Genomic DNA, 13,039 nt, shown 5'->3' with positions numbered 1-13,039 from the left:
GCTGTTCACGATTGAGGAGGCGTATTGACGGAGATGAGCGTTGGATGAGAGACGAAAAAGCAAGCAGAATTTGCGAGAATTTTCAACAAGATGCATATGGCATGGCATGCAGTACACGATAATTTTAGAGGTGGATATATCAGGGGACTCAACGGATGGCTTGGTTCATGGGCGGTACTATTCACATTTACATGGATGGATGGATTGTATGTATACTCATTTTGACGGAAAACCCTCCCTCAAGCAAAACAAGATACCAAAACTCGAAAAAGTTACCAATAATAGCAACACGTTCATCGGCGATAGGCGAGAACTTGAATTAAATTGTCTCTTGGTCTTGAACAGATGCGTCAACAACTGAGACCCTTGTTTGTTCGCATGCGGACGAGATGGGACCTGACGTGCCTGGCACGATGGGGCGCGCCTTCCGAAGACGGGCATTCGCTCGTGAGGCTGCCTGTGGCTTGTTCCTCCCGTTCCGCCGACCTACACATGGCAGGAGCAGCCCATTGGTATTACTCTGGAGGGAAAGAATGCGATGCAACTCAGTCTCTTTGGTCTTATCATCAGCACACGACGCGTCAATTTCGACTGTCAATGCGGCTGCTCTGGATTCTGCAGAGGTTGCTCTGTGAGATTCGATCAACGTGGTTTTCATTCAGGTGAGACAGGACCTGCGACGAGAAACCAAGCGAGGCAATTGGCCGTGTCGTGATAGCCTGGGGCTCTCAGAGCGTCGATCGCGACCTCTATCGCAATGCCCACGTATCTATGCCACGGATTTCGATGGCATCGCCGGGCCATCCGCATTTACGTCATCCTCAACGATCTCGAGGATGCCGCCTCAAATTGGATTATTGGACCTGCGACTTCTTCATCCATCGTCTCTCAGTTCTACACCTCATACGACTTTCTCCCTGAGGTTGCACCGCCACAGCAGGAGGCCAGCGTCAGCATCAAGGCCAAGAAGGATATTGAGCACCTTGATGATGACCTCTCACTCCCACCATCGCGTGTGCCACCTGAGCATGATGGCGTCCTCATGCACTCATGGTCTGCCGTCAAATTGCTGGAGGAGTTTGATCCCGAGGAGACCATGACGCCATGCAGGCCGTACGCTTATGTTGCGGATTATGTGGTACGGGTCGACTTGAGCGTGGACGTAGCGGGCGAAATGGCCAAGTACTACGAGAAGATGGCAGGTGAAGATGGGTGGATTGTGAAGTTGAGAGATGAGTTGCAGAAGGGGGAGCCAGTGAGATGGTATGTCGTTGTTTGTGGGGATGAGGTCAGGGACTTTCCGGGAGCGAGTGATGATGAAGAAAGCGAAGAAGATTCAACATCTGAGTATGGTGTCGAAGGAGAGGATACTCTTACAGTGCTGGATGATATTCCAGAGGAACAAGAAGGGCGCTCGACACCGAGACCTCCCGAACAGGAGTGGCCAGACATCCGCCAACCTATCCAACCCAGCGAGCCCCTTCCACAGAGGCTATCAACTTCAACAACATCATCGTCACAGTGGTCACAAGAAGATGCAGCCGCGCCGCCGAGACTAACGCCAGATCTCGAAATACCACTCCTTCGAACCTTTGATAGCGTCTCATCACGGTATTCGACATCGACGGCGTCGGGACTCTACCACGATGGAGACCGCTTGCTGCTGGAACCTGAAGAGTTCGTGATGGCGCAGTCACCCGCGCGGACTCCTTTGCGGGAGGAGGCACCAGACATTGTCGTGCCCATCAGAGCCGAGGAGCTCAACCCATCTCTATCAGCGTGGTCGACTACACCGAGCCCTCAGCATACTGAGCTGCCAGACTCAGGCTCACATCTATACGCAGAGACTATGCCATCTCGGTCACCTTCGCTAATGTCTCCGGCTACTGTGAGACAAGAAAAGACAGGTCGAGGTCCGGTTGAGGTACATGAACCTGAGAAGACCCAGCCTCATCAAACGCCATCCCCGATGACACAAAGCTCGCCATGGCAACAGTTATTGGGATCGAGATTACAACACTCTGATGATGGTTCATCTTCTGGAAGGTCTTTGCCAATCGCACCGCAGAAAGGGGGGTCAGAATCGTTACACGATCCTCGAGACTTTCAATCTTCTCAGACGCCTTCACCTACATCACCAAACCCTCCACGGCCAGGGGTGATCAGACCGTTGAATACTGCCCAAGATACTCGGTTGTCTCTAACACCCTCACCAACTTCACCGAATCCCCCAATGTCAAATGCTACGAGGTCATTGCGCGATCCTCCAGAGATCCAATCTTCTGTGATACCTGCACCACTTTCGCCGAAACCTTTACAGCCAGGGCTGAAAAGCTCATTGATCAACCTCAAACATCTTCAGTCATCTCGAACGCCCTCGCCAACGTCACCAACCTCGCTCGACTCGCCGCAGTCAAGTGTGACATGGCCATTAATCAACCCTAAAGCTCTTCATCCATCTCAAACCCCATCGCCGACTTCGCCGAACCCGCCAACAAGGTCGTTGATAAACGCTCAAGATCTCCAGCCATCACGGACACCTTCGCCCCCGTCACCAACTTCACTGGGTCCCTCACAGACAAGGCAACTGATCAACCCCCAACATCTCCAGTCTCAAACGCCCTCACCAACTTCGCCAACATCATTAGGGGCTTCACAAACAAGGTCACTTATTAATCCCCAAGACCTTCGGTCATCTGAAACCCCCTCCCCAACTTCCCCTAGCCCTTTAAAGCCAGTGATATCAAGGCCACTTATCGACCCCCAAGACGTCCGGTCTTCTCAAACACCCTCACCAACCTCGCCTAGCCCTCTGCCACCGGGCATAACAAGGTCATTAGTCAAACCCCAAGAACCTCAGCCATTACGAACACCATCACCGACCTCGCGGAATCTCCCAACAGGATCATTAATAAATCCCCATAACCTTCAACCATCACAAACCCCCTCACCAACTTCACGGGGCCCTCCACAGCCAGAAATTACCAGGTCATTGATCAACCCTCAGGATCTTCGACCTTCTCAGACACCCTCGCCGTCTTCACCAGAACCTCTGCAGCCAGTGCCAACAAAGTCACACATTGATCCTCATTATCTTCGAGCTTCTCAAACGCCTTCGCCGACTTCGCCGAGCCCTCTTCCGCCAGGGCCAAGATCACCAGAGAGACCCCAAAACACCAGGTATTCTGAGACGCCCTCGCCAACTTCACCGAACCCCCCACAGCAAGGGGTAGCGCGAGGATTAAATCCTGCAGACATTCAACCTTCTCAAACACCTTCGCCAACGTCGCCCTATCCTCCCCAAGCATCGAGACAGCCCCTAGATTATTTTCAAAATCAACATTCTCGAACGCCATCTCCGCCATCTCCAGATCTCTCATATGGTCTCCTAGGGTCATCCTTTCACAGTGCTCTACAAGCTCAACCACAAACACCATTATCAACCTCGCCGAACCCAGCTGCTGGGCAGGGGTTGCTAGGCTCAGCATTGCCCAGGCCTGGGGAGGCAGTTCCGTCTCGAACCCCATCACCGATGTTGATGAACCCCTCAATACAAGATCTGCCGACTCCTGATATATCACGAATGCCTGGAGCCTTGCCGCTTTCGCCGTCGACACCAATACCAGACCCATTTCAAATGGCCGAGATACACGGGGCGCAGGAAAGAGACACCGTGTCTGGACCTTCGTCACGCCTCACAACACCAACATTAGTTCAAAAGGAGACACCAGATCCGCACACAGTGGACCATTCTACTGAGCCGTTGCTGCAATCACCATCACCAGCATCGCCAGTCCGTAGACCACAAGAGACACCCATACCTGATGTGCCGCCACCGCCTGAGCCAGTAGAGGTCATCCGGGTTCCTCCGCCTACACCACCAAAAGCACGATCTGTTCAGGAGGAGGAGATAGGAGCAATGTCAAGGTCAGAGCGAGGAGAGCCGTCTGGGGCGGGGGCGACTATCAGAGCGCCGCCGCCAGCACGAATGGCGTTCCAGGCCGAGACGTCGAGTTTCGTGGATGAGCTAGAGAATGAGGAGACTGTTTGGGAGCCCAGACCGTCTCCTGCGTCCAACCATGGCTGGGATAGGGGCCCTCAACACACGCCACTTGGGAATGGAGAGGGCAGAGCGCCACCAGTGCCACCACCACCACCACCACCACCAACGCAGATTGGGACTCGGCAAGTGAACGTTTCTACACAACATACGGAGGTTCACAAGCCTGAGGGCGAGCAACAGCGTCGTCAGGCGCGCCGAAGACATTCAGTAGCTGATGGACTGAAAAGATTGTTTCGGAAAGGACACAATCAAAACGGAAGTCATTGAGCAAGAAGCGAGCAGGTGAGGGAAAGTTATCACAGTAATATCTTGTTGAGCTAGTCTGGGGTTGTTCTAATATGAACTGTAACTGAAAAGGCGTGGGTAGCGATTGTGGGAAAGGGGTCAATGCTTGGGAAACAAGCGGATAATTGCACATCACATCTTCTTTTGAGGAAAACAATCATGATCTTGAGCAAGTTGGCAACATCAATTCATAAAAACACCCAAGGATGATTATCCTAAATAAAACCTATCTGTCATCTGCCCATCGATTTTTAATTTAGTAACGGTTCAGTTGGCGATGGACCTCTAATAAGGGGTCCCGCGTCACGTGTAACCAAGACATGTCGCGACGTTGTTCAAAGAACAAGCTTCCTCCAACCACAACGCAGCAGATCCCAATCCCCCATTCAACCCCCTTCACGCCAGGCGAGGATGCATCCTCCATGAACCGAATTGGACGGCGCGCACCCTCAGTCCTCGCCTGATCTGATCTTTCGCTGCCTCCTCGAAGCTTTCCACCTCGGCCGTCCGACGACCTACATCCCCCTTTGACACACCCCGAACCTCCGTCCATTTCGACATGACCCACCCCGAACCCGGCCGGGCCGCCGAGTCCTTTGCCCAGACGAGCGCCGAGTTCACCCTCGACGATAGCGACGATGAGGACCTTCGGTCTGCCGTTGGCGGGAGCGAGACGTATGAGCTGCGCGAGAGGGACGATAGACGCCGTGTAGGCGGCGGCGCCAGCGCGATATGGGATGCCGACGCCGACGCGGATGCCGATGATCCCCTCGTGGGCGGTAGCCGGCGGGCCTTGAGCCCCGGCTCCGTCGCGAGTTTCCAGCTATACACTCCCGACGAGGATCGCGCGGTGCGGCGCAAGTTTGACCGCCGGCTGGTCCTCTTTGTTGCGCTGCTATTCATGCTGAGCTTCCTCGACCGGTCGAGTATGCATCTCTCCTCCTTATGTATGCTACATACTTACAATCCCTATAGATATCGGCAACGCTCGCATAGCAGGCATGGACGAGGACCTCCAGTCCGACCCCCCGCGCGATGACTGGTACGAGTGGGCGCTGACGGCATTCTACATCTCGTACATTGCCTTTGAGTGGATGTCGCTCTTGTGGAAGCTCATCCCCGCCCACATCTTTGTGTCCATGGTGGTGCTGACCTGGGGACTCACGGCGTCCCTGCAGGCCGTCGCCACGTCGTACCCGGTGCTCATCGCCATGAGGGTGATGCTGGGCATCGGCGAGGCGGGCTTCACTGGCATTCCTTTCTATCTTAGTTTCTTCTTTAGGCGGGATGAACTGGCTTTCCGGACCGCCATCTTTATATCTGGTATGTTGTTGCCTTGTAAAAAACAGATGAGAGAGACTTACAAGATATGTAGCTGCTCCTCTAGCAACGAGCTTTGCATCGACCCTCGCCTGGGTCATCGTCAAGTTCGCCCAGCTCGGCCCCATCGCCCCCTGGCGTCTCCTCTTCATCGTCGAGGGTTTCCCTTCAGTGCTCGCCGCCGTCGCCGCCTGGAACATCATCCCCGACTCTCCCCAGACGGCGCCGTACCTAACCAAGCGTGAGAAGAAGGTGGCGCATCTCCGTCTCCGCAACGAGAAGCCCGCGGCGGCGACAGAGGCAACCTCCAAGCCGACGTCCGGCCTCCGGGCCCGCGATGTGCTCGCCGTGTTCAGTGACCCAGTCGCCTGGATCACCAGCGCCATGTTCTTTCTCACCAACATGGCCTACTCTTCCCTTCCAGTCTTTCTCCCCAAGATCCTCACAGAGATGGGCCACGATACCCTCACCTCACAGGCCCTCAGCGCACCCCCTTACCTGGCTGCCTTTGTCATTGTCCTCTTCACCGCGCACATGTCGGACCGCCTACGCGCCCGCACCGTGCCCCTCATCTTCCATGCTCTCGCCTCCGCGAGCGGTTATGCCGTCCTCGCGCTGGCCAAGCCCCTAAACCTACCCGCCTTTCTCCGCTACATGGCCGTCTATCCTGCCGCCATTGGCTTCTTCAACGTCGTCACCCTCATCATCGCTTGGAGTATTAACAACCAGTCCAGCGAGAGTCGTCAGGGTGGTGGATTTGCTCTTCTCCAGCTCATTGGTCAGTGTGGTCCGCTCGTGGGTACCCGTCTTTATCCAGACCGAGATGCTCCTTTCTACGCCCCTGGCATGAGCACCTGCGCGGTTGCCATGTTGACAGTCGCGATGTTGGCCTTTGTTCTTCGTTTCTACTTGAGATATCAGAACCGCAAATTCGACAAGGCCGAAGAGGAAAGACGGGGCAACAGGGACGAGATCGAGGAAGAAGGTCTGGTTGGCCCTGGGCGACGAAAAACAACTGCAATTGCGTTCAGGTACATGTTGTGAGATGATATTGCCAATATCAGGGCTTCTGTTCTCACATGGTTGAGATGATATATACGAGCCAGCGCTATTTAACCGCACGCTGCAGATAACAACCGTAATGGTAATGGTACAGAAACAAAGGACCTATATTAACTATGCTACGTCGATATGTGTATCTTGTTGATACCTTTAATACATGAATAATCCACTCTGAAACCTCCCTTCATCATGTGCCGAAAAGGCCATGTTCCCCTTGTTCCTTCAATCATTCCCCAAATCGCATCCATGAAGGAGCTTGATACTTGTTCACACCAACTTTCCACCACTCCTCGTGTCCATGTCGACTTCGCTCCACTGAAAACGAGGCAAACCCCTTTTCGGGCTTGCCCTTGATGGCATCTCCTGGCTTGAGTCTGCGACGCAGTGCCTTCCATGCAGAGTACTGCTTCCTCTGCTTCACGTGTCGGCGCTTGATATTGTTGTAAGTTCGACCGAACTTGCGGGAGCCGCTGCGGTAGGCGCTTGAAGCAAGTTTCTTGACTTGACGACGTGTTCGCTTGACGCTTCTCGTCAGGCTTCGAAGGGAGATTCCGGAAGCGCTGCGCTTGATAACTCTGGGCTTTGCCTGAGAAGGTTGCACTGAGGATTTTGGGCTGCCTTGGTAAAGCTTTTCGACAGCGCCGTCAAGTTGAGTGTTGGCGGTTACACGTTTGAGCGGAGATGTGTCTCGAGCGAGGATGGTTTGGCTTGAAGAGTTTTGGCTGTTTTGGCATTCACCGCTGTTTCTTTCTGTCGTGTCATCTGGGACCAAGTCTTCTGTGCTCGACATTAACTCGTATTTATGATACGAGGTGACGGGACGGTGCCATTCTAACATAGCCGCTGCAGCGTCTGCAGCAGCTTGATAGGCAGTGGTAGCCGTTGGGCCACCTGAAGAACTGGATGAACGAAGGTTGGAAAGACGATCGTTTGCACGACTGTACTGCGAGAGATCTCCTAGGCAGGCCTTGGTGTTTCCGAGATCCGAGACTGGCGACTGCATGCGGGAAGGATTCAGGGGCTGTTCTGTGTACGACGAAGATGTGCTTCGTACGTGTTCGAACTTGCGATCAAAAGACGATGAATCGGACCTTGCGAGCTTGAGATTATCGTTTACAAGTCGGAGAAGACTGGCCTGGTCGGCGAGCAACTCTGCTGGTGGCAACACAGGAGGCTTGTCGGCTGGTATCTCCCAGGATTGTATGTCCTCCTGAAGGCGCCCGCGAGGGTGCAGAGGCATCATGGCATGACGTTGGAGACAACCGTCTGACTTGACTCTTGTCTTTGAACCGACAGACACTGATGGCAACGAGGGCTTTGGCGTATCATCCTGCTAGGATGCTGTCGGCCTGGTGTTTTCTGAGTTGTCCGGTGGTCTCTGGAAGATGGAGGGTCGCTTCCGTGCTACGCTGTGGTTGAGCTTGGCTTTGGAGTAGGTCTGACTGCCACAGGAGTCATTCCTGACCCCCGTCGGGCGAGGGCAAGGGTGGGAGCGGATGGGGAGTGTAAAGGTTTGAAACATGACGAAGTTGATGATGCCGTCTGTGAGAATTCAGTGTGATGATGCCGGTGAGTGGGTTGGAAGACGCAGTGTAAGATGAAATGGCGGTTTGCAGAAGGGAAAGAAAAGGAAGACGTTCAGTAGATGAGACACAGAAGATAAGAAACAAGAGTTGACAGGAGAGGAAGGGGCACCTGCCAAAGACAGACGGAGAGCAACTGCCTGAGGGCAAGGTGGAAAGAGAAAATTCAACTACCCAGAAAGGAAGGCAGGTCTCTTCCTCTCCTGCCTTGTCGTTCCAAATCGTCATCGCAGTCCTCAACACCAAAAAGAATCATCACGACACAACAACAGCCTCAGAAACCGGCAAAAAAGATGAATTGGAGGGCATTGGGAGATGCTCCCGCCAGGGCTTGAACCTGAGACCTTCGCATTACCATTTACTCGGTATGAAGTATTAGTACGACGCTCTAACCAACTGAGCTACGGAAGCCATCCAATTCGTTGGACACCGGGGCGGCTATTTGGTGATATACGGAGAATGCGGGATGGTGGGGTATGGAGTGGGCCATATCCACAACATCAAGCGGGGGATCATGATGAGCTTGGATTAAAACATGACAACGTATGACGATTAATTACCTATGAATGCATTAAGTAAAATGTAGGGTGTATTAGTTCCTCCTGTTGTGTATCCCATGCCTGGTCATCTCTCATGAATTACCTCCTCTTCTTCTCTGACAAATCCTTGGTCGTCTACTGTGGGTTGCGCACACAATTTGTGCACTCGGCGCATGTAAAGTGCGTCGTCTCATAACCAAGCTTGCCTTCGCCATCGGGGCTCTCCCTTTGGAAGAGGTCGGGCCAGCCGAACTGAGTCTCTGGCCAGGCAAAGAACTCGATCGGGTAACATCGGTCCTGGGCGCTGAGTCTGCAACCTTGTTAGTTATCAACAGCGACATACGAATAGAGGGTCACGTACGTTGCCATTCGACAGATGGTACCCGGCTCGACAAAGACGGATCCAACATGGCCTGCGAGCTCTGGTCCCAGCTCGGAGCATGTATACTCGAGCTCGGGGTAGTAGACGAAGCAGGGAGGTCCCCAGTTTTCCTCACGGCAAAAGTAGACCTGAGCCGCCATTAGCGATGCGAGTCAACACAGTGTTTGTTGGGTGAATCCTACCATTCCAGGGTGCCTGTGCTCTGGATCATTCTCCTCGGGCGTGGTGCCCAGTCGAGACTTGATCACCTCGGGATCAATGGGCTCGTATTTGGCTGCGCTCCGGGCGCTGAGGGGAGCAGACCACATGTCGACTGAGGCCGCGAGGCATTGCGAGGCAAAGAGCGACAGAGCCGCCAAGGTGAATGTTGATTTCATGATGAAGGTTGTGATGGATGAAGCGAAAGAATACAAACAAGAGTAGTTTGTAAAAGATCAAGTTGTAATCTTCGGGTTATTTCTTTCTTGCGAGATTGCCGAGATTCAACGGCAGTCAATACGCCTCGGGTCGAGCCTACTTATACCAGAAGTTTGTTTGTCTTAGCTCTCCCTTCCATGGGGCTTGGGGAGCGATGCACAGGATGACGCGGAAAGCCTCGTGATTGCCCATGGCCTAATGCGATGCTACTGCACCCCGAACCCACTCGCCTCACCTAGTCCAAGGGTCGCTTCAACTCTGACCGACGGGAAGCCGTCATGGTGATGCTGGCAATCCCGTGTTGGGTGAGAATCACCCGCTCCCCCTCCAGCCAGCCTCGGAACTGCGGTCATCCCGTGATTCGGCTCGTCGGGCGGAGATCCAAGGAATGTCGTCGACTCGCATATGGCTTGCATCATTGGTAGGAAGGGGCTTCAAAACTGGACCTCAAGAAAGCTCTGGCTGGGGCTGGACTTGTCAGCTCAGCGACCGAAAAGCTCAAGGTTTGACTGGTCGCAAACTGGCTGATCGGCTGTTGACTGATCGGCCGGCCGCAGCGTTGCTAAACTTGGATACACACACAATCAACAACGGTCTTACCGGCATATCCTGTGCGACTCTCGTGTCTGCTGCTCAACCGCCTGCCTGGGCCAGATTTTGTTGCTCCGGCCACCGGCCTGTTGAGTAGCAGCCTTTGCGTCGGACTCCCACGTCGCGCATTGCATCACGGGATGAGTCTGCCTGCTCGCAAAACATCGTGGTTTGCCAGAGCTGCGTTTTCTCATGAGGACATATGCAAATGCAGACGCCTTTTGCAACCAACACGGCGTGAGGCCTTGCTGGATCGCCCAACCTCGCATGATTGATCGTCCCAACCTGACGTAGGCATCGAGGCAGCATGACGGTCTTTTGGGTTTTACATGCTGACTTACTTTGACGTCGAGATTTTTCCCCAACCCCCGGGCGCCGATCATGAGTGAGCTTCCCTTGAATAATTCTCCGAGCCCCGTCCAGTTGCCGATGGCTGGCCAGAGACACCCGGGGCTGGTGCCGGAGCTCGGCGGCGGAGACCCACTGGTGGATTGCCTAAATAGGAAATGCTCTCACAACCAAGATGGCTCTCCAGCATCCCGTACTCACGGGAGCGACCTCGTGACGGAAAGCATACACGGACAATTTAGAGTCTAGATTTGAGTAGGGAATCCCGGTGATACTAGTATAGTGCGTGTCACGCTTAACGCAACTACTAACTGATCTCTGCAACAACCAAGTAACCCCGCAACCATGTCTTGGCAATTTGTAACAAGGAGGACCTGGTTGTCTTTGGACTTTGCCATAACTGCTGCCATGGCTGTTTAGAGTCACTACTTGAAAGTGGATTGGAAATTTTTGAAAATTAAGCTATCACTAGGTAATAAAATAACCACAATTCTCCCGCACGTCCATCATGACTTGGCAAATCAACAACCCGTGTTGGTTGGCTCTACTCCATACTGTTGGACGGGTAAACTGTCGATGAAACGTAACTAATCTGCCCTGTATCTCTCTTCAACCAAGCATTGCACTCACTTCCAATCCACATAATTTACTAGCGACTCAACCCCAGCAATCAAATACGGCGCAGCAGCAAAAACCCAGGGGTCAAGCACGCGTTCCGAACCACAAAAGGTCGAGACCATCTCGTCGGCTTGTTGATTAAAAGGTCTCCCGTCGGCTGCACGACATGCCTTGATGCAGCTTCCCGTACATACATAATCCAGCAAGCAAAGAATCCCGATCTGGAAAGATATCGCCGTCATGGCCGCCATCACCTCACTGCCCAGGTCGGAGTGGCCTTCCACCTCGCTGCGCGCCATGTTTCTGTACGACACCGACCACCCAGTATCCCTCGAGGCCTCAGTCGTGGCCGCTGATAGGAGCCACTCGACGTACATCGTCACCTGCCCGTCGACATGCGAGACATCCGACTTTCCAGAGCAAACCATCACGCATATCGGGGGATCTTCATGGCTGGGCGAGCGAACTTGGGATGGTACGACCACGCGCTGGGGTTGCAGGCTCGGCAACGGGGGCAGAGACATTCTCACGGATCAGTACGGCTGGTGCAGCGCAGTCACGGCGACTAAGGGCGAGGCCACCGAGTTCCCAAAGTCAACGGCGGTGAACACGTGCTACGTCTCTATCCGTTCGGTCCCGGCAATCATCACGGCGGGCATGGACAAGATATACAAGGACGCCGGGTATTATGACCTAGGGTTTGACGCAGACGATTGGGTCTCGAGGTACCCTTTGGAGCTGTCGTCGAAGGGTTGCCTGACCACGGCGACAACGACTGCGGAAGAATCAAAGTCCACGGCGAAGGCGCCTAAGGAGGCGGATGAGTCCAAGACGGCTCGCGAGACTGGGTCAGCGGCGGAGGCTACGACGACTGGAGAAGCAGAGGCGGATAACACTACAGTATCAACAACTCCGACAGAGACGGCAAACAAGTCACTAAAGATGTCCGTTAATAAGCTGGTCGTTATGGGCTCTTTGTTGCTGGGAGCATGGGCTTGCGCCTAAGCCTCCAACTTCTCCCCCGGCCGTTCACATATTTCCGCGCCATACACTTCCCTTCAGATAATAATTCACTTCAGCGCTCCAGTTTATTGTGTTTGCCAAGACTCATTTCTTTTCCAGCTGCCCTATCGGCTATATACCCCGTTGCTCAGGCATTATGCTTCAGCGTTATGCCGGCGAGAGCTCTGCTTCCAACGACGCATACAAAGAGAGCGGCTCGCCCTTGTCAATTTCTGCAATAATCAAACTCCTTGAAACTTTTTGAACCGCAAAATGGATCATTTTGAACAGTGAGCTTGAAGGTATCTATCTATTTATCCTCCCTCAGCGTGGTTGTGCATGTAGATCGAGCTGACAAGAGGCTTGACAGAACCGAGAGACGATAGCTATTGGATCATTAAAGAATAAACGATCTTCGATACTACCTATACACGATGTACAGCAGAGACCTTCTTAGTTATGGGAAGAAGCCACAGCAAGTTGACGCCACGAGCGGCTGACAAGTCTTGGGACGGAGCAACATTGCAAGAGCCTTACACAGTACGACCCGCACAGCCCGCTTGGCGCTCGAGACCACGGGTTAGATCGAAAATACCTGGTCGCCACGTCTTACGCCTGCTGTTTCTAGGTGTCCACTATCCGTTATGCTGCTACAGTGCGCAAGCTAGACTATTCTTACGCGTTATGCTGGGTGGAGATGGGCCAAAGTCACCCATCATAGTTGAAAAGCAACGACGTTTCTCTACTACAGCACATCGCGAAAGGCAGAGCTCGCACTCTTTTGCTCTTTCACACTCATAATTCGATCCGAAGGGTTTCGAGGACGTCA

General features: G+C 53.5%; 5 protein-coding genes across 5 annotated transcripts; 3 read left to right on the top strand and 2 right to left on the bottom strand.

The window, feature by feature from the left end:
- Positions 1 to 757: 757 nt before the first annotated feature.
- On the top strand, positions 758 to 4,330 carry MRS44_006225 (uncharacterized protein; the record flags this gene model as incomplete). The annotated part of the gene is made up of 1 exon (XM_046274664.2): positions 758 to 4,330. One exon carries the CDS (start codon positions 758 to 760, stop codon positions 4,328 to 4,330), a length of 3,573 nt encoding a protein of 1,190 aa, XP_046140189.2.
- Positions 4,331 to 4,907: 577 nt separating this feature from the next.
- MRS44_006224 (uncharacterized protein) lies at positions 4,908 to 6,712 on the top strand (the record flags this gene model as incomplete). Its single annotated transcript, XM_046279282.2, has 3 exons — positions 4,908 to 5,274; positions 5,324 to 5,671; positions 5,724 to 6,712. 3 exons carry the CDS (start codon positions 4,908 to 4,910, stop codon positions 6,710 to 6,712), a joined length of 1,704 nt encoding a protein of 567 aa, XP_046140190.2.
- A 244-nt stretch (positions 6,713 to 6,956) lies between these two features.
- MRS44_006223 (uncharacterized protein) lies at positions 6,957 to 7,970 on the bottom strand (the record flags this gene model as incomplete). The annotated part of the gene is made up of 1 exon (XM_046268428.2): positions 6,957 to 7,970. The coding sequence occupies one exon, from the start codon at positions 7,968 to 7,970 to the stop codon at positions 6,957 to 6,959; it is 1,014 nt and encodes a 337-aa protein (XP_046140191.2).
- A 1,017-nt stretch (positions 7,971 to 8,987) lies between these two features.
- On the bottom strand, positions 8,988 to 9,611 carry MRS44_006222 (uncharacterized protein; the record flags this gene model as incomplete). The annotated part of the gene is made up of 3 exons (XM_046273366.2): positions 8,988 to 9,162; positions 9,214 to 9,362; positions 9,417 to 9,611. The coding sequence occupies 3 exons, from the start codon at positions 9,609 to 9,611 to the stop codon at positions 8,988 to 8,990; spliced, it is 519 nt and encodes a 172-aa protein (XP_046140192.2).
- Positions 9,612 to 11,448: 1,837 nt separating this feature from the next.
- On the top strand, positions 11,449 to 12,213 carry MRS44_006221 (uncharacterized protein; the record flags this gene model as incomplete). Its single annotated transcript, XM_046274665.2, has 1 exon — positions 11,449 to 12,213. One exon carries the CDS (start codon positions 11,449 to 11,451, stop codon positions 12,211 to 12,213), a length of 765 nt encoding a protein of 254 aa, XP_046140193.2.
- Positions 12,214 to 13,039: the final 826 nt, after the last annotated feature.

Source organism: Fusarium solani (genome assembly GCF_023522795.1).
Source record: "Fusarium solani strain SB1 chromosome Unknown bctg00000003_1, whole genome shotgun sequence".
Lineage (NCBI taxonomy): Eukaryota > Fungi > Ascomycota > Sordariomycetes > Hypocreales > Nectriaceae > Fusarium > Fusarium solani.
The sequence above is the reverse complement of the archived record's forward strand: the minus strand, read 5'-3'. Positions and strand labels throughout refer to the sequence as shown.